Source organism: Microtus ochrogaster (genome assembly GCF_000317375.1).
Source record: "Microtus ochrogaster isolate Prairie Vole_2 chromosome 14 unlocalized genomic scaffold, MicOch1.0 chr14_random_1, whole genome shotgun sequence".
NCBI classification, from domain to species: Eukaryota; Metazoa; Chordata; class Mammalia; order Rodentia; family Cricetidae; genus Microtus; species Microtus ochrogaster.
In genome coordinates, this window is record NW_004949096.1 from 6,019,999 (window position 1) to 6,046,883 (window position 26,885).

Genomic DNA, 26,885 nt, shown 5'->3' on the forward strand with positions numbered 1-26,885 from the left:
AGAACTAGAGAGTTCGAAGGTTTGTGGGTCACTCAATGGAGGTGTCAGAATTTGTTCTCTGATAGAGCAGTAAATGCCCATAAACACTAAACCGTCCCTCCAGCTCCCTTTGCCCATTTTTAAAATTGATGATTTCTCTTTTTATGATACAGCTGTAAGTGTCCTACATATATTCTGGATACACATCTCTGGTAAACACCTAATTTTAAACAAATCACATAAGTTTTACATATTTAATGAGGCCACCGTTGTTTTTCTTTGGTCCCATAGGCACTTGGTAGTATGCTAAAATCATAACCTAACTTAGGTCATGAGAAATTATACCAGTTTGTCTTCAAATAATTGTATGATTTTAGCTTTTGTATTTAGGTAAGTGATCTGTTTTTATTTAATTTTGTATACGACACAAGGTAAAGTTTCAACATCACTCTTTCATACAGAGGCTGTTAATTGTCCTGATACCATTTGTTGAAAAGATTCATCTTTTGCCATTTAATGCTTTGTCATTTTTGTGAAAGTCATTTGGTCATAAATACAGTGCTGTTTGCTGGGCAGACTCATGACTTTAATCCCAGCAATCTGGAGGTAGAGGCAGATGGATCTCTGGCTTTGAAGGCAGCTGAGTCTACAAAGTAAGTTCTAGGATGGCCAGAACATAGAGAAACACTGCCTTGAAAACAAATTGTGTGTGTATGTGCGCGCGCAATACCTGTCCATATTTTCTTGATTATTGTTGCTTTTTAATGTCTTTGAACAGTATTTGATAGTATTCACAGTATAAATTTTATAAATTTGATCCTAAATTTTATTTGCTTCAATAAATGTTCATTACAAATATATAGAAACAGATTTGATTATATTTTGGCCTTAATATGTCCTGCAGTCTTTCTGGTCTTGTTTATTGGTTCTAATAGTTTTTCAGTAAATTCCTTAGGGTTTTCTATGGATACAAGGTCATGTCATCCACAGATAATTTTGTTAGTTCTTAGGGGGAAACACTCAGTTTTCCTCTTTAGATATAGTGAATATTAGCTGTGGGTATTTTGTAAATATCCTTTAACTGAGGAGTTTATTAAATATTAATATTATTTCCTTCAATCTTCATAGAATTTAACAGTCTCTGGGGCCTGTGCATCTTCTTTATAGGATGATTTTTAAATTTTGCTTATTTGGCTGATTATTTTATTTCTATTTTTCATTCTTCCTTAGTTCTTTTTAATAGTTTATATCTTCCTAGAAGTTTGTCTTTTTCATCTGATATATTTAATCTGTTAGTATATAGTATATACTGCTGTTTTGAAGTATTTGCTTGGTTTTTGTTGTTGTGGGGGGTAGTGTTTGGCTGCTTGTAAGTAAGTCTGCACCATGTGTATACCCAGTTCCCATAGAGGCCAGAGAGAACGTTAGGTCTCCTGAAACTGGAATTAGAGACAGTTGTGAGGTGCTGTTTAGTGCTAGAAATCTAAGCAGGATCCTCTTAAAAGTAGCCCAGTGCTCTTAACCACTGGGCCCGTCAATACCCAGTTATCTTTTCTTCTAGGAGTTCTTAAAGCTTTGGTTATTCCTATTTTCTATCACTCTTGTGTGTCTCTTCCTTTTGAAATTATCTTTGTTGTGTTTAATGTAGTTTGAGGAACTTATAGATAGGTAGATCATAACTGCAGGTTTGCACCGCAGTCTTCCTGTCCAGATTCAATTTGCACATCTTTGATTCTTGGATTAACGTCTATTTCTTAATTTTTTCCCATGGAACTGTTTCCAAGCAATTGATTACAAAAATAACTTATGCTAAGTTTTTGGACTTTTCTCCAAACATGTGATTGTTTAAATATTTGTCATTGGTTGTTTGCGTTGTTTAGTTTCAGAAGCTCTACCTGTGACAACTGGTATATCTGCTGAGACTGCTGGTGCTGCTCCCACTTCCTCCACTGCTGGTGCAAAACAAGACCTTCATTTGACTTTATCCGCTGTAAATGCCCTGGAAAATGGAAACTCCACAGAGCCCCCCAAAGCCATAGAACTCGATAGTCTTCCTTCGGACCAGTTTGCGAAAGGACAGGACACAGTTGCAATAGAAGGTTTTACAGATGAGGAAGATACAGAAAGCGGAGGAGAAGGCCAATACAGAGAACGTGATGAATTTGTGATAAAGATAGAAGATATAGAGACATTTAAGGTCAGTGAATGCTCCCAGCTTAAAGGACCTGGAATGCTTGTATTTTCATGGTATCAGTGGCGTACTTGTGCTTTATAAAACACTAAAATTTTAATCAGTGTCCTGTTACTGTGTTTTATAACATTGGACTGGATGTCAGATTTTTAATTTAATTACTTAATTTATTTAGCCTCTTACTCTGTAGCCCAGTTTGGCACTGTGACAAGGGCTGTCACACCCAGTTGGTGTTGGCTTTTTGGAATGGGGGTCTTATATTGTGCAGACTAGCCTTGAACAGGATCATAGGCATGTACCACCTTACACAGTTTTGCTTTTTTTCGAGACAGGGTTTCTCTGTGGCTTTGGAGCCTGTCCTGGAACTAGCTCTGTAGACCAGGCTGGTCTCAAACTCACAGAGATCCACCTGTCTCTGCCTCCCGAGTGCTGGGATTAAAGGCGTGCGCCACCATCGCCCGGCTACCTTACACAGTTTTATGCAATCCTTCGGACTGAATTAGGGCTTTGTGTATGCCAGGCAATCACTTTACCAACTAAGCTACAGCTCAAGTCCAAAATTACATGTTTTGTTAATGTTTTTTCAAGACTTCCAAGTGAGTATAAGAAAATGTTCATATAATTTTAAGAAAATAGCAGAACACAAACATGAAATTGGATTATGTTTTATAATTTTGTTTTGTTTTTTGAGACAGTGTTTCTCTGTACCTTGGCTGACCTGGAACCTGCTCTGTAGACCAGGCTGTCCTTCAACTCACAGAGATCCGCCTATCACTTCTCACTACCAAATAGAAAGTCTTGGTGGGTGTAGAGGAGTGAGTTCAGTAATGTCTTTCCTCCAAGTTAATTTGAACGTGATTTTCAGGAAATAGTGTTTCTTAAATCAGTATCGCTGAAAGCAATTTTCTCGCCATAAATCACTCAGTGTTCCCACCCCACCACCACCTTTTTTGTATATTTAATTAAGGCCTTAAGTTTGATACTACTACTACAAGGGTATGTGTGGATGGGTGTTCATTATTGTAGAAACTCAGCCAAAGATAAGAAATGAAATGTTGTGCTAGGCATGGTGGTACAGCACTCAGCTTGGTACATATAAATTCCAGGACAGTCAGGCCTACATACAAACCCTTCTTCACTTCCCCCCTACCACACACACACAAGAAAAATGAATGAAGGCTGGAAAGATGGCTCAGAGGTTACAAACACTGACTGCTCTTCCAGAGGTCCTGAGTTCAATTTCCAGCAACCACATGGTGGCTCACAACCTTCTGTAATGAGATCTGGCACCCTCTTCTGGCCTGCAGGCATACATGCAGACAGAACACTGTATACATAATAAATAAAATCTTTAATAAAAGAAGATAGAATAAAAAATTGTGTTAAGATTCCTCCTTGCAGTAACATTCTATAAATATAAACATGTTGATATTTTCCTAAATATAATTAATTCTGCTTATTATAGGAAGCTTTAAATATAGGAAAAGAGCCCCCAGCTATTTGGAAAGTACAGAAAGCTTTGTTACAGAAATTTGTTCCTGAAATTCGAGATGGGCAAAGAGAGTTTGCAGCTACAAATAGTGTAAGTAAAATGTTTGACTCTATCAGCTTCTCTAAACTGACTGTCCGGGGTGCAGTGAGTAGGCTTAGATGCACTGACGTTTCTGCTCGTGCAGTGGACCTGGATTTCAGCTGTGGGGATTCTGTGCCTTCTTCTGGTATCTGAGAACATCTGCACTCATATGTACACATGTACACAGATACACACACCCAAATTTCAAAATAAATAAGTGAAATAACAGAGCTGGAAAGATGGGTCTGCAATTTATTACTGCTCTTGAGAAGGACCTGAGCTCATGTTAGAAAACTGAAAACTTCCTGTACCTCCATCTCCTCTCTGGGTGTCTGCATGCACTTGTGCATGTTCCTTCCCTTGCTCCTCTTCTCACTCACATTCACTCTCAAACAGATACTGTCTCCCACCCCTGCCTTTCTCAAAATCAGGATAAACCTAGTCTGGATAGAGATATGTTTTGGAAAACTAAAGGGTAGCTGGCAGTGAGGTCAATAAAGTACTATTTATGTGTATGAATTATGTAATTGTATAATTCTAATACTTCCTTAGTATCTTGGATATTTTGGAGATGCGAAAACTAAATACAAAAGGATATATGTGAAGGTCATTGAAAATGCAAACAAAAAGGAGTATGTTAGAGTGTGTTCCAAAAAGCCAAGAAACAAGCCTTCACAAGCTATCAGGTATTTGTTTTTAATGTAATATATTTATGTTCTTATTTGAGCATTGTTATTGTATAAAGGATCACATGAGGGTGATGCGGTCTCTTTTGTAGTAAGTGATTCTTACAAAGAATGAGTTGGGTGCAGTAATGTAGGTACCTTCTTCTTTGCTTGGATCTTCTTGGTGTGACAGAAGGTGCAAATGTTTTGAATCTACCTCTTTGTGAAAGAACCTTTCTGAAGCTCTCTTTTCTATCCATAAAATGAAAGTAATAAGTGAATGTCAAGTTTATAATAAGGTAATTGGGCGATGGGAACACACACAGACACAGTAGAACTCTTACCATGGATCAATATGCCTGGGTTGTCTGTGGTATGAATTTAGAAGGTAGTTGGTATGACACTGTGATGGATATTGGATGTGCTATATAACTCTAGGTACTCAGCAGTCTACTATCATGTAGCTCTATTTTAATTAAGATCATCACCTATTTTCAGCTACTGACCCAATGGTCATGATGGTGGTTTTTTGTTTTGTTTTGTTTTTTTGAGACAAGATTTCACTGTATAACCTTGGCTGGCCTGGAGCTAGCTCTGTAGACCAGGCTGGCCTCTCATTCACAGAAATCCACCTGCCTCTGCCTCCTGAGTGCTGGGATTAAAGGTGTGCACCACTACTACCTGATGCCCTGATGGAATTTAACCACACAGATCTCTAGATTTAGCATAGGACTTCAGGACTTCTCAGAAGATGCATATACATGTATTTCTTCATCAAAACCTACTTCCACTAGAGTATCAAGGCTAGATTTGGCTTTGTACACCTCATCTTCTCTGGAAAACGAACCATAAGGGATTTGATGTGCTAAAGTTGAGTTAATAGCACCTTTATAACAGCGTAATGTGCCAGTGTCAAGCAATCTATTTCAAGAAAATGCTATAGTAGTCACTGTTGAGTTGTATAGCACTTGAACTTTATTTTGGAACTGTTGTCCTGAGTTTGTTTAATCTCTTATTAATCATCAGATTATTTCTTTTCAATCTTAAGAGATATAATGATGTTAATGAAACTTGTTTTAACATTGCAGAAATGTTCCATCTAAGCCAAGTAGTAGCAGTAAAACTTCTGACCCACCAGTATCAAAAACTCCAACTACAAAAGTCCCTTCTACAAAACCCAAAGCTAAACAACTCAAAATGAAGGCTGAGCCACCACCAAAGAAACGGAAGAAATGGAAAGAAGAATTTTCATCATCACAATCTGAATCATCTCCTGAGGTCCGTTCTAGCAGTAGTGAGAATGAGGGTGAGTTCCCCAAGAAATTAGTATTTTGACACTTTCAGTGTATAGGAATGGATAGTGATGATGACAGCTCAGATTGGATTAGATGACTGGATAATTGTATTGTCCAAGTTCGTGTAGCACAAGTTCTAATAGGTCTTAATAAGAAGATGCCCATCATTTTCTCTGAAGTAGATTGGTGATGCCATGAGCAGACATGTCTCACTGTCATAAAAAAAAGAAAAGAGACTATATTATTAAAACAGCCTCAATTTCATATTCTGTAGATATCTGAAATGTTTGAAGATGACCTGTCTATCTAAAATATATGTTTGACTTTGAAAGCGTACCTAATATGACTACAAACTCAATTGTAATAGGTGACTAATTACTAACCTGCATTTCCTTATTATTCTAAATATTTGGTAATAATAACTTTCAAGGGCTAGAAATTTGCATTACATTGTTAAATGAGTTGCCTGGGTACCATACCTTGAATAAGATTAGAAATGTATGTACACTATGGTCTAACAAAAATAATCTCAAGGACTGGAGAAATGGCTCACCGGTTAAGAGCATTGCCTGCTCTTCCAAAGGTCCTGAGTTCAATTCCCAGCAACCACATGGTGGCTCACAACCATCTGTAATGAGTTCTGGTGCCCTCTTCTGGCCTGCAGACATACACACAGACAGAATATTGTATGCATAATAAATAAACAAACAAACAAACAAATAAATAAATATTTTAAAAAAAAAGGAAAAAATCTCAACCTTATAGCAATATATGAAAAAATCCAAGCCAATGTAAAATATTTAAGACTAGTATTTGTTTTTTTGGTTTAAAAGTAGATTTAATAACCTACCCTTTTATTCTATCATATGTATCCCCCCTTTTTTCCTCAAAACAAGAACTCAGAGTCTCATCTCTTTTGTTCGGCTTTCTTTCTGACCATAAACAACAACAACTTATAACCCCCCCCCCCCCAAATAATGACAAAATCCATAACTGATAGAATGACCAAAAACCATCCACCTCACCTCTTGGGAATTCTTGTTGTATTCTTGAATTTACTTCCTGCTGTCTGGGTGCAGTGGCGTCTTTAAGAGGATTCTGAAGAGAAAGATTTGGCTTAATTGTCAAGTCCTTGGAGAGGTAGCTATATCATTTGTTGTCCAGTCTCTGCGTAATGGGAAAATGCAAGGCTTGTCTCAAGTGCTGGCTAGAGTGCTCTATAAGGCTGGATCATCTTAGCTAGCCACCTTGAAATCGTCCTGAGCAGTTTGCAGTCCAAAGCCGATCTTTAGGTGGTGTTTTTCAGTTTAGTGGGCTCCAATATATAGCACAAGTTCTAATAGATTTTACTAATAAAAGCCCAAAGTCACATATTGGGGAAAATACTGAGAGATCAGAGAGATGAGCAAAACCACAGACACCTTACCTACTCAACTTTCTGGCAGAAAAGAAACTGAGCTCCTGTCTCCTCCTGCCTTATTACTTCCTCTCTTTGCCCAGCGATTTCATTTCCTATCTGTCTGTACAGACCTATGTTTAGCTAGTGGCTTGCTCCTCCCTCGGATCCTTCAGGCAAGCTTTATTTGTACAAACAAGATATCACCATAAGTTTCTTAAGCTTTGTACTAATCACACCCAATGGAGTACATTTGGCCTCTGTAAATTTGATGCCTTCAAGCCTGAGGAATGCCAATTGCCTACTAATTGTGGGGATTACTAAGAATCATCTAGTCAACAGGCTGGTAAAATGACTCAGTGGTCTAGAGCATCTTGCCAATTCCCCGCACCCACATCAGGCAACTCACAACTACCTGTAACTCCAATTCCTGCACACACACACACACACCTACCTCATGCACATAAACTCATAGAGGCATGTACGTGTACACATAAACAAAAATAAATGACCTTAAAGGAAAAAAATTGAGCCAGGCATGGTTCATGCCTGTAGAGACAGGTTGATGAATCTCTGTGAATTCAAGGCCAGCCTGGCCTACATACTAGTTCCAGGACAACTGGAGCTTCATAATAAGGCCCTGTCTCACAAAAACAAAAAAACAAATCCTGTAGTTTATTCCAGAAGGAAAAAGGAAACAAATCTAGGCCAAAAAAATTCAATCTATAATTAATTAGTACAATATAAACTACATCTACCAATATTTGCTATAGTAGAAATTAAAACATGTACAATGCAGGAATACACAGCACACATTCCATTAGCTATGGAAACATGGAGTATAATGCAAGAAATTTTAAGCAGATCAGCAGTCAGAGGCTTTTCATATTAACTTGATTGCTACCCAACTTTTATTTGGAAACATATGATTCCATATAGATGTTTTCCTTCCACAGTGGCAGTTTTCAGTTGTTGGTACAGAGACCATGTGACCAGAACAACCTAAAATATTCACCATATAACTGTTGTGGGTTTTTGTTTGTTTTGTTGTTGTTGTTTCAAGACAGGTGCCCATCATTGCCTGGCTCGCTATATGACACCATATGACTCTTTACAGGAAATTTTACTGACCATTATTCTTCTAAAATATAATGGTGAGTTGGTGGTGGCATATGCCTTTAATCCCAACACTTGGGAGGCAGGTGGAACTCTGTAAATTCTAGGCCAACTTAGTCTACACAGAATAAGTTCCAGAACAGCCGGGGCACACAGAGAAACCTTGTCTCCAAAAAAAAAAAGGCAAACAAAAACACAAACAAACAAAATGCTAAAATATAATGGTGAAGGCAAAGATGAAGGGAAAAGGGAAGGATTTTCAAGCCACACTAAAGCTGCAAAACTTGGGTTCTTTATAAACAAAGCAAAGTTTTTGGAGGAACTTAAGTAGGAAGCAACATGATGAAATTTAACTGTTAAACCTAGATTCAGGCAAAAATGGTATCAGAACCCAAGTAGTGGCAACAGGAATGGAGGAGACAGATAACAGAAATTGAGGGTTATAGCACAAATAATGAAATCTAGATACAGATATTGGGGTTCAAGTTGAAGATCAGAAAAGCAAAGCAGCCAGCCACTGGCTCTTACCTGTACCTCAGACTGAAATGGCCGATTAAAGGCATGCACCACCACCGCCCAGCTTCTATGGCTGACTACTGTGGCTAGCCTTCCACTCTGATCTTCAGGCAAGCTTTATTTATTACAACACAAATAAAATATCACTATAGAGTATGTTATCTGTACTTACATGAGGAATTAGTTGGTTGTTAAGAATATGATTGAGATTGATAGGTGTTATTGCCTGAAAGCTGTTCATAGAAGCTATTTGATAGAATTAGAGGCATAATATATAAAGTCCTCAGTATTGAAATCTACTTTAAATATTTTGTTTTTTTGAGACAGGGTTCTTTGTAGTCTTGGTTGTTTGTTATGGAGTTCACTATGTAGACAGGCTATCTTAGAACTCAGAGATCCTCCTGCCTTTGCCTCCTGAGTGCTGAGATTAAGACCATGTGTGGTTTTTGTTGTTGTTGATCTCTATATGTGCTGTGACAAACATGCATTCTATGCACACATACAAGTAAGTGTAAATTAAATATTCATAGTAGAAGTGTGTTGTAACATGAAGGCCTGCTAGTTGAGGTTTCCACCCTGCCCAGTTCCCATAGCCGGAAATCCCCAAAAAAAATCACCCAGAGAGTCTGAATTAATTATAAATTGATTGACCCATTCGCTCAGGCTTCGTATTAGCTCTTATAACTTACATTATTCTTATCTATGTTAGCCACATGGCTCAGTACCTTTTTCAGCAGGGCAGGTCACATCCTGCTTCTTCTGTGGTCTGGGCAGGACTCCCGAAAGAGCTTCCTTCTTCCCAGAATACTCCTGTTCTCATCGCCCCGCCTGTACTTCCTGTCTGGTTGACCCCGCCTATACTTCCTGCCTGGCCAATCAGCGTTTATTTAAGACATGATTGACAGAATACAGACAATTCTCCCGCACCAGTGTGTATACGTGTGCCTGCATGTATGCATATGGGCATGCACGTATGTGTATATTTATGAGGAAGATAGATATTTAAGTCATCGTTTGTGCTTTTTGCAGTTAACAGTACTCATTCCTTAGAATAAGAGGTCTTGGGTTCTGAATTTAAGTATACAGATTCCTCAAGTAACAAGAAAAATTTTTGTTGCATAAGTAGCATGGCAGACCACTAGATGTCACTAGTTAAGCAGCACGTTTTGACTCTTTAAGTCAGATAATATGGATTTATATGCTGATTCTGTTTTCACATTGCATGCATGCGTGCCTGTGTCGGTGTGTACATGCTACAGCACACATGTGGAGGTCCAGGGAGGACTCTTGGGGAATCAGTTCCCTCCTACCATGCTGGATATGGGTCCAGGAATCAGTTCGGTCATCAGGCTTGGAAGCTACTGTCTTTACCCATTGAACTGTCTCACAACTTGGAGTTTTGTTGCTGTTGTTATTTTATTTTGCTTGTAGTTTTAAGACAAAGATCTCTGTAAAGTCTGTCCTGGAAATTACTGTGTAGACCAGGCTCACCTCAAGGTCACAGAGGTCCTCCTGTCTCTGCCTCCCTAGTGCTGGGATAATAGTGTACACCACCACGCCTGGCCTTACATGATGGTAATTTTAAATTCTTTTAGAATATTTTTATAATTTTGTAGTGCATTGTGGTTAACAAACGGGCTCAATCCACTTAGATTTACAAGTAACAATTAAATTTTAAAAATGTTAATATATCTTTTTATATGATCAATTGCTTATTAACACTGGGGTTTTTTTCATGTCTGTTGTACATTTAGTTTGTTACTGTATGTCACTTTGACTAATGTCTGAAGAGAGCATGGTAACAGAAAGTGTTTTGTTAAGAAGATAAGAATTTGAATTGTCCTTTCAGATACTTAAACTTGGCAATAGACTTTATTTTTTATTTTTATTGAGCTATATATTTTTCTCTTCTCCCCCTCTCCTTCTACCCTCTTCCCATGATCCCCATGCTCCCAATTTACTCGAGATCTTGTATTTTTCTACTTCCCATGTAGATTAGATCCATGTATGTCTCTCTTAGGGTCTTCTCTGTTACTAGGTTCTCTGGGGTTGTGACTTACAGGCTGATTTTTCCTTGCTTTATGTCTAAAAGCCATTTGTGAGTGAGTACATATGATAATTGTCTTTCTGGGTCTGGGTTACCTCATTCAGTATGATGTTTTCTATTCTAGCTCCATCCATTTGCTATTTTAAATAATTTCTTTACTTATGTTTATGAGTGTTTTGCCCGCATGAATGTATGTACACCATGTGTGTGCCTGGTCATGAAGATGCATAAAATCCCCTCGAACTAGAGTTACAGAAGGTTGTGAATGACCCTTTGGGCACTGAGAACCAAACCCAGGTCCTCTACAGGAGCAAGTGCTCTTAACAACTTTGTCATCTCCAGCCCTGACAATAGTTCTTTCTCTGCCGAACTCTGCTCATGCAAACACTAATTAGCTCTGTGATGAAGATCTTATAAAAATTCATACATTTCATTTTTATATTTTAAAAGTTTTGATTAAAAAACTTTTATTTTATATTTGCTATTATTAAGTGTGTGCTATTCAGTAGCATTAATTACCACATTGTGGTACTGTCAGGACTACTTATTCCCATAACTCTTGTCATCCCAATGTTTACTGTATAAACAGTGACTTTCCATTTCCCCCTATTCCAGTTTGTGGCTTCTGGCTGTCCTAGAACTCACTCTATGCTCACACCATGCTGGCCTGATATCTACTTGCCTTTGCCTCCTGAGTACTGGGATAAAAGGCTTACGCCTCCACCACCTGGCTCCATTGCTTGCTTATTATTTGAATGGTTCCTTGTTCTTTTGTCGTTAACTTTAGAGTTTTTGATATTTGTCTCTGGATTGAATATGTTTTTGAAACAGGGTCTCTGTAACCCAAGCTGGCTTCCGATTGCCTTAAATTTCTGATCCCCCTGCCTCAGTACTGTAATTACTGTGTGCTTCACTTCATCTGGCTATATTCTTGGCTTTAAGCCTTTATTACATGTATGATTTGAAATTATCTTCCCATTTTGTAGGGTGTCTTTTTAAATAACTTTAAATTCTGAGGGAGCCCAAAATACTGCTTCTGTTTCTTGTGCTTTTGCTGTGGTTAAAATTTCTTGCTAAATTCAAAGAAATCGAGGTCTAAAACCTCTTATGTTTTCTTAGAGTTCTGAGGTTTTAGGTCTTATATTTTAGAATATTTACAAAATAACATTCAGAGTTGAAGGTATGGCTTATTAGAAGAGCATTTGCATGGCATTCATGAGGTATTGTGTTCAATAATCTGTTGAAAAATAAATCAGTAATTTCACTACTGATATCAGTAAGGCCTTTAAATATTGTGACGCTGTCCAGCTTACAATAGTGGGTACAAGTTTTCTAGAATTCTAAATTTTACTTGTAATGAACTTAATTTTATCATTGACTAATACTGTCAGTTTTTAGGATTTTCTTTTGGTTTTGGTGTTGGTTTTTGAGATAAGGTCTCATTATGTATGTAGTCCTTGCTGTCCTGGAACTACTATGTAGTCCAGGCTAGCCTTAAACTCACAGAGATCTGCCTGCCTCTGCCTCCACAATAGGACCTCAATGCCCATAGAGGTCAGAAGAGGATGTTGGATCCCTTAGAATTTGAGCTCTGTTGAGCATTATGTAATCTATTTCTGGGAGTATTTTCCACCGCTTTCCGTTTGTTCAGCATATCCTTTATAGTTCGATTTGATCTCTCTATAACTGACTGACCTGTAGGATTGTTTGGTATACCTGTAATATGCTTTATATTATAATAAGCAAAAAAAACCCTTTTCATTTTCTTAGACACATATGCTGGACCATTGTCTATCTTTATTTGTACAGGTATACTCATGATAGTCATAACTTCTAATAAATGCATGATTACTGAATCAGCCTTTTCTGAGCTCAAGGCAGTTGCCCATTGAAAACCTGAATAAGTGCCAATGGTATGGTATACATATTTTAATTTTCCAAATTCTGTAAAGTGGAACACATCCATCTGCCAGATCTCATTCCTTTGAGTACCCTTTGGGTTACTCCCTGCTTGTAATGATGTTTGGTTATAGAAAGAGCAAATAGGAGATCTCTTTATAATCTCCTTAACTTGTTGCCATGTAACAAAAAACTCCTTCTTTAATCCTTTACTATTGACATGATGTTTCTTAGGAAATTTTTAGGCCTTCAGCACACTTCCAATCAATAATCGATCAATTTCTGCATTATTTTGTACTAGAGGACCTGGCAGACCTGTATGGGATCAGATGTGTTCTATATATATGGGACAAAGGGTATTCCTGATATTATTTTGAACCTGTATGAATAATGAAGTAAATTCTGTATCAATTGGTATAAATTCAGTGGTTTCAGTAAGTAAGACAACTCTTTCTGCATATTGTGAATCAGTAACTATATTAAGAGATTCTTTAAAATCCCTTAGCACCATGAGAATATAGCATATAATTCTGTCTTTTGGAATTTATAAGGGTTTTGTTCTACCTTACTTATATTTTCTGATTTGTAAGCTGCCTTTCCTGATTTATTTACATCAGTATAAAATGTACAGGCTCCAGTTATTGGTGCATCACATGCAATTCGGTGAAGAATGCAAGTAGTTCTCTTTATAAGGTTAATTATCACTTTTGGAATAATTTCTTTTAATTTCTCCCCCCAAAACTTAGCACAAGATCTTTGCCAAGGTTTATTATCTTCACAGAATTTTTTAATTTCATCAGCAGTAAAAGGAACTATAATCCCTGCTGGGTCTATATCTGCTAGTTGATGAAGTCTCAATATTCCTTTTATAATTAATTCAGAGACTTTTTCCACATAAGTTTTTAATTTTTTCTTGGTTTCTTTGGTAATAAGATCCATTCTAAAATAATATCTTCCCTCAGCATTAAAATTCCTGGTTGGGAAATTCTAGGCGGCAGTATGACTAGGATACAACTAAGATTTGGATTCACTCTATCTACATGTGCTTCCTGTAATTTCTCTTCAGTGACCATCAATTCTTTTTTCACTTCAGCTATTAATTCCCTGGGACTATTTAAGTCTTTATCAGCATCTAAAGTTTTTAAATGAACTATTAGATCAGGTGTTGACCCAACAGCTGGTTGTAGACTGGAAATGTCTCCTAATAATCTTTGAAAGTCATTAAGAATCCGCAGTCAGTCTGTCCTTATTTGTGCCTTTTGTGTTCTAATTTTCTGTAGCCCATAACAAACTATTGCTTGCTTTATTTCTTTTAGATTGTTCATAAGTATTGGTTCCCATGCATATTCTTTGACTACCTTAGGATACTTTGTGCCAGATGGTCTTTCTGAGGAAATTACCAGATATGCAGTTAACACTGTGTAAGTCATCCTGGGGTCTGGCACGTACTGATGAGGCTAAATCCTGTCCTTGTACCTTCTGTCCTAGCTCATCAATTTCACTAAATTCCTCAGTCTTTTCAAGTCTTTTTACTATTGCCTTTTTTGTCCTGTCCTGTGTTCTATTCTAATGTTATCACTGAGGATTCCAAGGTATGAAACTTGTCCAATAAAGATAATGTCTCATCCTTGGACATATCATAACTTTTCAACAGATTTTGATAGTTAGATTCAATAGCACAATTCTTTTTTTTTTCAAATGTCTTCCCGCCTCCTTTCTTTTTTAAGATTTATTTATTTATTTATACATACAGTATCCTGCCTGTAGACCAGAAGAGGGCACCAGATCTCATTACACGTGGTTTTGAGCCACCATGTGGTTGCTGGGAACTGAACTCAGAACCTCCAGAAGAGCAGTGAGTGCTCTTAACTGCTGAGCCATCTTGATAGTTAGATTCAATAGCACAATTCTTTTTTTTTTCAAATGTCTTCCCGCCTCCTTTCTTTAGATTTATTTATTTATTTATTTATACATACAGTATCCTGCCTGTAGACCAGAAGAGGGCACCAGATCTCATTACACGTGGTTTTGAGCCACCATGTGGTTGCTGGGAACTGAACTCAGAACCTCCAGAAGAGCAGTGAGTGCTCTTAACTGCTGAGCCATCTCTCCAGCCCTGATAGCACAAATTCTTTCAGATAATTTTGTCAAATTGATGCTATCCCTCTCCGTAGTGTTGAGCCATTTTTTAATGAGATAATATTGAAAAGAAAGCTAATTCCTAGAATCAAATAAAGGGATGTAGAAGGAAAATCGTATAAGCCTTTCAGAATACCTTCCATACTATAAGCAAAATAATTATCGAGTCTCTGGATATTATCAGTCACTTTTTTGTAGTTTTTTCAGATCTTACTTATTGTAAGGCAATTACAATAAATTGGAGTAGGTATAATAATCGTTATCGGCCAGCAGGTGTCGCAGTTGCAACCCTGTGGCTGAGAGACGCTAGCAGCAGCAAACACCACGTGTTGCTTACTTAGGTACTTAAAAATATGCTTTGTTAAACAAACTAAGAGTGGTGATGTAGGTGATCAAACGATTCTGAGAGTTGGGGCCCAGGAAAAAGAGAAAACCTTTCCATCATCAGTACATGTTGCAAATTGCATGCACTACAGGGATCGCAGGTGGCAGTGTGTGGGTTGCGATCCAGGGAGTACTGAGCAGCAGCCTGCTGCGTCTAAGGTCTGGCTTGAGCTACAGGCATGAGAGTCAGTGCCCAATGAGCCATTGTGGCTGGCTAACGGATCCCCAAAAGTGTGGACTGGTCCCTACGTTCAGGTACCAGATGATGATGGACGTTACAAAATAATCTTACACTAGTTCGGAATTAAGTATAATAAAGGGTTATTTATTTAGGGGAGACTTACAGATCATTGTCCTAAGTCACAGTCCTCTGCATGAATGGGGAACAGGAACAGAGTCTAGCAGCCAGAAGCGAGAGCAACCGCAAGCCTTACAGCAGTGTTTTATAGGATAAGAGACCATGCCCAAGTGGGCTGGTATCTTAAAGGCTATTGGCTGAAGGAGTTCCCACAACATTAAAAAAACATTTAAATACATGCCATTAGAATTCTGTAATAATTTTACATGTAGAAAAAAAGGAATATGTTTGTTCATGGGTGTCTTAATATTAAGTGTTTCGTTTTGTTTGGTATTTTGTTTGGTTTTGGTTTTTCAAGAAAATGTTTCACTGTGTAGACCTTGCTGTTCTTAAACTACCTCCGTAGACCAGGCTAACTTTGAATTCACAGAGATCTGCCTGCCTCTCCTTTCTCCCTCTCCCAGCGTGCTGGGATTAAAGGCATGTGCCACCACTGTCCAGCTGTTTGGTTTATCAAGATTCAGTACGTAGCCTTAGCTGGCCTGGAACTTATGCAGACCAGGTTGGCCTTGAATTTATAGCTCTCCTCCTGTCTCTGCCTCCCTTCACTATGCTACTCTTGCCTACTTTACTAGACATAGAGAAATCATTGAGACTACAGCTAGAAGAGGTAGCAGCAGGTGTCTAAGGTGTCTGGGATGTCAGAAGAGAAACTGGCTCTCAACTGGCCTGTGTGTTAGATACCAGGCCCCACGATCCCCTGGGAAGCTTTGTATATGTGTAAGCTTTAATACCATTCTTAACTCTACTACCAGCAAAGTTCTGCTTGAGAAAGCTACCAGTCTAGGCTTTGTTCTGTAGTACAAGCTTTGCAGTGCTGGCCTGGTGATGCACACCTATAAGATCAGCACTAGGGAGGTTAATGCTTTTGAAGACTGCTAGATGCAAAACCCTGCATCAACGGAACAAAACAAGCTCTACAGTAATTTGCTCTTATGTGGCAACTAGGCTAGTCTTAAACTTTGTAAGTTGCTAGACCTTGAACTCCTCTTGTTCACTCTGCCTCACCTAAGTGCAGGTACTGCCACAACTATTCATCTGGGATATTTCTATCTGTTTCTGTACTAATGTGTAGGCCAGAGACTGGTGGCTGCTGCCTTCCTATGTTCCTTGGTACCTTACTTTTTTATTTTTTTTATTTTTTTATTTTTCAAAACAGGGTTTCTCCATAGCTTTTTTGGTTCCTATCCTGGAACTAGCTCTTGTAGACCAGGCTGGCCTCGAACTCATAGAGATCCGCCTGCCTCTGCCTCCTGAGTGCTGGGATTAAAGGAGTGCGCCACCACCGCCTGGCTGGCACCTTACTTTTTGAGACAGGATTTTTCATTAAACCTGGAGTGTGGTGCTTGGGAAAAACTGGCTGACCAACAACCTCTAAGGATCCTCCTGTCTACACGTTCCCAGCACTGGGATTAAAAGTGTGTGCCTTCTGCTGGGCAGTGGTGGAACACACCTTTAATCCCAGCATTCAGGATGCAGACAGATTTCTGAGTTTGAGGCCAGCCTATTCTGTAAGAGCAAGTTCCAGGATTGGCTACAAAGCTACAGAGAAACCCTGTCTCGAAGGGGAAAAAAAAGTATGTGTTGTCAAACTTTTTTTGTTGTTGTTTTTTTCGAGACAGGGTTTCTCTGTGGCTTTTTGGAGCCTGTCCTGGAACTAGTTCTGTAGACCAGGCTGGTCTCGAATCCCGAATGCTGGGATTAAAGGCGTGTGCCACCGTCGCCCGGCTGTGCTGTCAAACTTAACTTTTGTTTGTTTGCTTGTTTTTTGTTTTTTCAAGACAGAGTTTCTCTGAGTAACAGCCCTGACTGTCTTGCAATTTGCTTTGTAGATCAGACTGGCCTTGAACTCAGAGATATGCCTGCATCTGCCTCCCAAGTGCTAGGATTAAAGATGTAACCATTGCCCGGCTCCCACTTGGTTTTTTAGTGTGGATAACTGAGGATCTGAATTCAGATCTTCATACTAGCACTTTACTGACTGAGGCATCTCCCCAGCTCTGCCTGGGTTGTCTCTAAAGAAAGAATCAGGAAGATTTAAGTAGGAAGAAATTTTGTCTTCAATCTTGTTTATAGGCTACTGTTATAAGGGAAAATAATATTAAAATTGTCAGGAAGCAAAAATTTAGTGTCTTATCTCTTTCTAATTTGTCCTAGAATTTGGTCCTCCAGCTCCCTTTGCCACTCGTTTTCTAAACACAAGAGCAATGAAGGAAACTTTCAAGAGCTACATGGAGCTGCTTGTTAGCATTGCTCTGGATCCAGACACGATGCAAGCCCTAGAGAAGAGCAATGGTACGCCTACTAAGGAGCACACTCAAATTGGTTTTGTTTAAATGAATTTTCTCACTGGTGTCTATTTTATTTTGTTATTTATTCCTGGGTTTGGTGTTGGGTTTTTTTTCCCCATTTTTTTATTTATTTATTTATTTATTTATTTATTTATTTATTTATTTTGCTTGATTTTCGAGGCAGGGTTTCTCTATGAAACAGTCCTGAGAGTCCTGAAACTCGCTTCATAGAACAGATTGGCCTTGAACTCACCAAAATCCAACTGCCTTTGTCTCCCACGTGCTAATAAGTACTGTGTATGCTACCACGCTTGACATTTCTTACCCTAGTGCTTGCCTGTTACTTATTTGTACATTATTTAGGTATGGCTTGTGTATATATGCCAGTACTATACTGGGAAATTAACAGTCTAATAACCTCAGGTATTTAATACAATATAAAAAATGATTAATTTATTACCATTGTGTTTTTACTCCCTCACCCTTTTCGTTTTTTTTTTTAAAGATTTATTTATTTATTATGTAGACAGTGTTCTGCCTGCATGTATGCCTGCAGGCCAGAAGAGGACACCAGATTTCATTACAGGTGGTTGTGAGCCACCATGTGGTTGCTGGGAATTGAACTCAGGACCTCTTGAAGAGCTCTTAACCTCTGAGCCATTTCTCCAGCCCCCCCTTTTGTTTTTTTAAGGGGAGGTTGAGACAGGGTTAAAGGTGTGAGCCATCACACCCGTCACCTTTTCTAGCATGCCCATTTTGACTTCTGACAATAGGTTACACTAATTTTTCTTCCCCTCCTTCATCTTTGCCCCAAATTACAGTGACTTAAGAATATCTCAGCTAGGTGTGGTGATGCACATCTTTAATCACAGCACTTAGGAGTCAGAGGCAGGTGGATCTCTGTGAGTTCTAGGCCAACCTTGTCTAGGTAATAAGTTCAGACCAGCTAGAGTTATAGTTTGACAAATAAACTAAGGAAATCTCTAAGTGGGATTGTAAGGCACTTACCTAACTAGTGTGTGCAAGGCCTTGGCCCCATGTCTAGTTAGTACTAGCCAGAAAAACAAATCTTGTTCATATTCAGTGTTTTATAGAATTTTAAAATGTTTGTATTTTTTAATATTATTGCTAGATAATAAATGAGGTTTAGAGAAATTGATTATCTTTCTAGTGGCATCCTTTTGTTTTACTTGAGCCAAGGTGCCAGGCATGATGATGTACACATTTAATCCCAGCACTTGAGAGGCCGAAGTAGGTAGATAAAGGTAACCTGGTCTGTATAGCATATTCCATACCACCATATCCATCGCTGTGAAGAATTGCTGCTTTCTCATTTGCTGTGATAAAATCCGCTGTGCACGCTGACCTCTCATTAGCCCTGGCTATCTGGAATTAGCTCTATAGACCAGGCTGGCCTTAAACTCACAGAGACCCTCTTGCCTCTGCTTTCCAAGTGCTGGGATTAAAGGTGTGCCCCACCAGTGCCCGGCAAATGCCTATTTCTTAAAAGCTGTATTTTACATAAGCCAATGAATTTAATGTCTTCTAACCTACCAATGGGTTAAGGGGGGAAAATGGTTATTAGGAAATATTTATGTTGATAGTTTTTCCTATTGAAATAAATTGTTATTTCAGATGAGCTACTTTTACCACATATGAAAAAAATAGATGGCATGCTGAACGATAATCGCAAAAGACTCCTCGTAAATCTTCATTTGGATCAGCCATTCAAGGTACTTCCACCTGTGATGTGTGAGCAGACCTCTGTAGTAGTCAGCCCCAAGCAAGGAGAAAGAAAAATGCATTAAAGTCATTGTGTAATTTTATTTTCTGAACACTGTTTTTGTTTTGTTTTATTTTTTGTTTTGCTAGAGCTGACAATTGAACCTAGGACTTCCTGCATGCTAGGCAAGTGCTTTGCCACTGCTCTGTACTCCCTCCCAGAACCACTTTAATTTTCTTTCTAAATGTAACAAGAGTTGTTGTTTATTGGTTATGAGCTTGTTTAGCATGTTATTAACCTTTTTGTGTTTTATGTCAAAATTGATTTTGGTTTTTCGAGACAGGGTTTCTCTGTGGTTTTGGAGCCTGTCTTAGAACTAGCTCTTGTAGACCAGGCTGGTCTCGAACTCACAGAGATCCGCCTACCTCTGCCTCCCGAGTGCTGGGATTAAAGGCGTGCGCCACCACCGCCCGGCTTAAATTGATTTTTTTCATCATTTACATGTTATGTTCCTCCTGTAAAATTTTTTTCATGATTCCCAAAAGTAATTCTCTTCAACTCCATATTCAAGTCGTATATTCCTTTTATATCTTTTTCTTTTTTTTTTTTCAAAGATATATTTTTATTTTCTGTATATGGGTGGGTGTTTTGCTTGCATGATCTTCCTGCAAAATGTGCATGTAGTCTTACAACTTGTAAAAGCTTTCACATTGTGGGCTGGAGAGGTTGCTCTGCACATAAGATCATGTGCTGCTTTTACAGAGCCCACATGGTGACTCACAGCCACCTATAACTCCAGTACCCTCTTCTGCTACACACACTATTCATGTATATACATTCAGGAAAAATACTACCATAAAATAGTAAAATAAACCTTGAAAATAATTTTAAAATAGTTTTTAACTTACACATTTTATCTATAATTAAAGATTAACTGGGTGTGTGATAATATAACTATAATCCCAACACTTGGAAAGCAGAGGCAGGAAAATGAGGAATTCTAGTTTTTACTGTTAGTGTATCTTAATGACATAAGTTGGTATTTTTGTTACGTGAAATATAGAATTGAAAGATACCCTGAATTCAGAAAATTTATCATAAAAGCTATTGAGTGAAGAAAACTTTACAGACTTCCTTCTTAATGTGTAACATCTGGAACTATTTGATTATGTCAACATGGGCAAAGTTTATTGTTGTTTTCCGTTGATGATAATTGTATATATTTATAAGTTCAGCATTCTTAAGGTTGAGGCAAGAGGATGACCTTAAGTTCCATGTCAGGTTGGCCTGCATAATAACATTATGCCTCAAACAAAAACAAAAAAAAATAATCTAAACAAAAGAAATATGTAATACAGAGCTAGAGAAATAATAAATATATATATTTCAGTGAGTTGTAGAATGCTTCCCTACAACACATGAGGTCCCAGGTTCAGTATCTATACAGCCCACAAAGAAAGGGAAGATGTACTCTTTTCAGGTTCATAATACCTATTTGTGGAAGCTGGAGGTCTGGAAGAGAACAGTGAAAGTTAAATTACATTCTGACCCACAATTCTAACAGCAGCACTTTTAACCCTTACTGCATAATAAGGTTATATAGTAATGAATAATTCAAGCTGCTGCCAGCTAAATCTAATGTTAGGAAAACTATGATCAAAGTCACCATATTTGTAAACAGAGATCATTCTGTTATTGCATTTAGCTTTTCAGGTCACAATTACTTACCAAGCAGGTAAGAACATAAAAGTCAGTGGGTTTAAAGACTAGAAGAGGAATGGTTCTGCCATGTGGCCACTGTATCATCAGTGGCAGCACCCTCTCCGTGCTCAGAACACCGTCACACTCTGCTTTAGGATCTTTTTTCGCAAGTGCTTTCTGTCCAGTCAGAGAAAGCCAGAGGAGTGCAGCATGAAACACAGCAGTCTTCTTGCTGTCTTTTGTCCTTATCATCATTTAGAATCTGATGACTTCGTGGTACATGGTTTGGTATTGTAAGAAATATATTCCTGGGCTGGAGAGATGGCTCAGAGGGTAAGAGCATTGCCTGGTCTTCCAAAGGTCCTGAGTTCAATTCCCAGCAACTACATGGTGGCTCACAACCATCTGTAACGGGGTCTGGTGCCCTCTTCTGGCCTGCAGGCATATACACAGAATATTGCATACATCATAAATAAATATTTTTTTAAAAAAAGAAATATATTCCTATTTCCCCTATTTCACAATCAGAGCATTGCTAGTAATAAATCAGGGGTTCCCTCACATGGTGAGCTGTTGCTCAAACAATCAGGCCATATAGTTAGCCCAGATTCAAAGAGTGGGGAGACGGAATCCTTATTGTTTGGGAGAAGGGTCAAAGAATCCATGTGTGTGTATATAAATTTTGAATGACTAGAAATTCCAATTAGTTTTCTTCTGATGTCAGTTATTGTCCTTCATTATTTTAAAGAATGCATTGGAAAGTTTTCCTGAACTAACAATTATTACTCGAGACTCTAAAGCAAAAAGTGGAGGATCTGCTATTTCTAAAATAAAAATGAATGGCAAAACTTATAATAAGAAAACTCTAAGGACTTCTAAAGCAACCACTAAGTCTGCACAGGTAAGTATATATTGCTTAATGAATAACCTTTCCCAGTTAATACAGTTCCCATGGCACCATGGAAACAAGCAGGTGTGCTATCATGAAGTGTCATTTTGGGATGGAATAAGCAGCTATGTTCAGAGGAAGGGACACTCTTACTTCTCCTTTGTGTGCCTTGAACTGTACCTGGCAATAGTGAGTGTTCACAGAATTTATAAAATAGACTAATAAGGGAAATCATCCGATATTTAAGTTTATATGTTTGCATATAGTGTTAAAACTATTTTTACTTGGTTAAAAATATTTATGTGTAATATATTTAAAGTATGTGTGCATTGTGGAATGGTGAACAAGAAAATTTATTTTTTACCTGTCCAAAGTTACTTGTATATAGTTTGGAAATACATGTTTTGGTGTGTATATACATACTTTATTATAAGATTGAATTTTTTTTTAAGATTTTATTTATTATGTATACAGATTTCTTATAGATGGTTGTGAGCGACCATGTCGCTGCTGGGACTTGATCTTAGGACCTCTGGAAGAGCAGTCAGTGCTCTTAACCTTTGAGCCATCTCTCCAGCCCCATAAGATTGAATATTAATATGTCTGTACAGTCACTAAAATGACATCTGTTTATCTCTCCTGTATAAGTAATTACAAACTTTTTAGAAAATAATTTAGCAGTATAACCATTTCACATCAAAAACTATAATTAGTAATTCAGGCCTGGTACTGCATACCTGAATCCCAGCACTTGGTAAGTGGAAGCAGAAGAGTCAGGAGTTTGAGGACAGCCTCGGCTACACTGCACTTTCAAGGGTAGCCTGGGTTATTTGAGACCCTGTCTCCAAAAAAAGGAAGGTATTTCTTGTAGAAATTCATTCACAAACGCAAAAAGTATGTACTTATTGCAAAGTAGTTTATAAGACTGGATGTGGTGTCATATACCTTTAATCCCAGAGAGAGGCAGTGGGATCTCTGTAAGTTCTTGAATAGCCAGGGTGATATAGAGATACCCTCCCTGTCTCAGAAACAAAACTGTGATATTTAGTACTTCCTGTTTTTTCCTTTCTTTCTTTTCTTTTTTGTTTGTTTTGTTTTGAGATGAGGTCCCACTATGCCATCCTGGAACTTGCTATATAAACTAGGCTTTGCTTCAGACTTTGCTTCTGGAGTACTAGGATTAAAATCATATGCATGGTGCTTGGTTTAAAATTATTTACTTTATGGAAAGAAGAGATAGACCCATTGATTGTCTCTCAGACAGCTACAGCAAGCACTTTGTGTATTTGTACTGTGACAAATACAGTTCTAAGTACTAGGGGACTGGAGAGGTGGCTCAGTCACAACTATATACATAATCAAAAATAATAAAGTAGATCTAAAGAACTAGGGGCATCATAGTCAAAAGCTAGTCAAAAATCCATGCTTTCATATAACTTTTATTTAGGGGATAAGTATAGAATGATATACCTATAATAAACCTAAAGTTTTCTAAGTTATAGGTTGATAAAAATGCTGGAACTGCTGTGTGCTTTGTGTGTGGGTCAATTGTGTTTGGTGATTCCATTATTGTCAGAAAATTAATGTTACTTAAATATTTAAGCCCAGCCTAGAGGAAGAGCCTGGAAGACTATGTAACATGCCACCAGCCACATTTATCTCTGAAGCCATAATAGAAATCTTTTACTCTGCAATTAGACTGGTAATCCTGGTAACAATTACATGCTATACTTGGGAGGCAGGAGGATCAGGGGTTCAAGGCCAACCTCAGCCTCATGGGCCCAGTTTTAAGAATATCCCACTGCTAGGGAGACAGAGGCAGGCGTATCTGAGTCTCAGGTTAGCCAGAGCTACAGAGTGAGATCCTACCTCAAAAAAAGGCGGCTTTGTTATCTTACATGTTTCTATTTGAATTTTTCTATAGTACTAGTTTTTCAAATAACATATACTCATAACATGATAAAGGATGAATTAAAATATAATTCATATTTAAACTTCTATGTATATTCATATAGTCTTATACCTAACCATATAAGACAATTTCCAGGTTGTCATTCAACATGAAAAGTACCTGTAAACTTCTTTCTTTTTTAGGAGTTTGCTGTTGATCCAGAGAAAATACAATTATATTCATTATATCATTCACTCCATCATTATAAATACCATGTTTATCTAATATGTAAGAATGAGGTAATTTTGTTTTATTTATTTAAAATGAAATAACATGTTTTCCTGGATTTTCTGTTTTTAGGGTGTGTGTTTTTTTTCTTTTTTTATCCAACACAAGAGTTTCTCCCTTGGCCCTTGGCTATTCTGGAACTCACTCTATAGACCATGCTGGCCTCGAGCTCACAAAGATCTGACTGCCTGTGCTTCCTGAGTGCTAGGATTAAAGGCATGTGTCACCACTGCCTGGCATCTGAATTTTCTTAAAAGAGACTCTAAGACAGGCAGTGGCAGTGCACACCTTTAATCCCAGCACTTGGGAGGAAGAGGCAGGCAGATCTCCATGAGTTTGAGTCCAACCTGGTTTATAGGCGCTAGTTCCAGGAAAGGCTCCAAAGCTACAGAGAAACCCTGTCTCAAAAAAACAAAGAAAGGAGGGAGGAAGGGAAAGAAGGAAGGAGGAAAAGGAAAAAGACTAACTACACTGTGTATGGATGCTTTAAAAAGAAGTACAAAATGTATGTGCACTTACTTACCTAGATTCTTTTTTAAAAAAAATAGGGGCTGGAGAGATGGCTCAGTGGTTAAGAGCATTGCCTGCTCCCAGCAACCACATGGTGGCTCACAACCATCTGTAATGAGGTCTGGTGCCCTCTTCTGGCCTGCAGACATACACGCAGACAGAATATTGTATACAATATTGTATACATAATAAATTTAAAAAAATAAAAAAATTTATTATGTATACAATATTCTGTCTGCGTGTACCAGACCTCATTACAGATGGTTAACCACTGAGCTGTCTCTTCAGCCCAGCCTAGATTGTTTTGTAAGTAATGCCCAGATATATCAAACCCTCCTCACTTGTTAAGATAAAACTGGCGCTGGGTGGTGGTGGCAAACCCTTTAACCCCAGCACTCAGGAGGCAGAGGCAGGCAGATATCTGTGAGTTCAAGGCCAGCATGGCCTTCAAGAGCTAGTTCCAAGACAGCTAGGGCTATTACACAGAGAAACCCTGTCTCCAGAAAAAGATAAAAACTGGCGATTTTTGTAAGCTGGTAGCATTTGATTACAATTTTATAATACATGGTGTTTTGAGCCAGGCATGGTAGCATGGTCCTTTAGTTCCAGCAACCAGGATGATCAGCCCCACCCCCACCCCCAAATAAAAAAACAAGAAAGGAAGGAGGAAAGATCAGAATTATAACTTTTTTAGTGTTATAAATTTGAGATGGAAAAGCTATATGTGACATCAGCAGATTTTTATTTTTTTCCCTCAAGACAGGGTTTCTCTTTGTATCCCTGGCTATCCTGGAACTCACTCTGTAGACCAGGCTGACCTTGAACTCAAAGAGATCCATCTCCCTCTGCCTCCTGAGTGCTGAGATTAAAGGTGTGTGACACCACTGCCTATCTCAGTCACACTATCTTAACCAGTACTATTTTTTCATTTTTCATTTTTTTAAGACTTAATTTTATTTTGCCTGTATGTATGTATGTATGTATGTATGTATGTATGTATGTATGTGCACCATGTTTGTGATGTGTCTTCAGATGTCAGAAGAGGATCCTCTTGAACTAGAATTCAGACGGTTGGGAGCCACCATGTGGATGTTTGGGAACCAAACCCAGGTCTTCAAAAACAGCAACTGCTCCTAACTGCTGAGCCCTCTCCAGTCTCATAGTACTGAGTTTTCTAATTACCAGGGTTAATTAGTACAGAGCTGTCCCTGGTGTGTTGGGCCTCATATAACCAGATGGTCCTAAGTCTAAAGGAGAAAGCAAAGGTGGTGATACAAGCTATACTGACTGTTTTTATGATCATCTAGATGGAGTTGACATCAGTATTTGTCCTTTGGGGGCAGGGGTGGCTGGAGACAGCTCAGAAGTTTAGAGCACTGTCTGATCTACCAGAGGACCTGGGTTCAATTCTTAGCACCCATATGGTGGCTCCAAGAAATCTGACACCCTCATGTGGCCTCTTGTAGGTAAAATATCACGCAGGCAAAATATCAGTTTATATAAAACAGTATTTCTCATCTGGGTCAGCCAAGAGTACATGGTAAGGCTGTGTCACTTTAATAATAATAATAATAATAAGGACTGGGACTGGAGAGATGGCTCAGCAGTTAAGAGCACTGGCTGCTTTTCCAGAGGACCTGGGTTTGAGTCCCAGCTCACACCTGTCTGTAACTCCTGGTCTCAGGAATTTTACTCCTTCACATAAACTTGCATGTAGGCAGAATACCAATGTACATAAAATAAAAATAAATAAATTTAGGCTGGTGGCACACACCTTTTTTTAATCCCAGCAGTTGGGAAGCAGAGATAGGTAAATCTCTGTGAGTTCAAGACAAGCCTGATTACAAAGCGAGTTCTAGAACAGGCTCCAAAGCTACAGAGAAACCCTGTTTTAAAAAACTAAATAAACAGATAAATACATAAATAAATTTAAAAAGTGAGTAGCTTCCGGTTCATTAGTAAAGCCTTAGAAAGTAAGTCACCAGATGGTGTCGGGAGGCAGAGGAGTTGGAGACCAACCTGATATACAAAACA

At 38.3% G+C, this 26,885-nt stretch overlaps 1 protein-coding gene across 2 annotated transcripts in view; it reads left to right on the forward strand.

The window, feature by feature from the left end:
• Qser1 (glutamine and serine rich 1) overlaps window positions 1-26,885 on the forward strand; it is a 68,004-nt gene that overhangs the window by 36,975 nt on the left and 4,144 nt on the right. Inside the window, exons 4-11 of one of the 2 annotated variants that reach the window (XR_003378438.1) lie at window positions 1,860-2,176; window positions 3,636-3,752; window positions 4,296-4,429; window positions 5,497-5,686; window positions 17,716-17,853; window positions 19,485-19,582; window positions 22,022-22,174; window positions 24,257-24,282. Coding sequence is in view for 1 of the 2 variants with exons in the window: in XM_005364064.3 (XP_005364121.1) it covers window positions 1,860-2,176; window positions 3,636-3,752; window positions 4,296-4,429; window positions 5,497-5,714; window positions 17,716-17,853; window positions 19,485-19,582; window positions 22,022-22,174; window positions 24,257-24,352 (1,271 nt within the window). In the remaining variant the exon portion in view is untranslated. Of the gene's footprint in view, window positions 1-1,859; window positions 2,177-3,635; window positions 3,753-4,295; window positions 4,430-5,496; window positions 5,715-17,715; window positions 17,854-19,484; window positions 19,583-22,021; window positions 22,175-24,256; window positions 24,353-26,885 lie in introns of those variants that run through there. The other variant, XM_005364064.3, reaches the window with a different exon arrangement.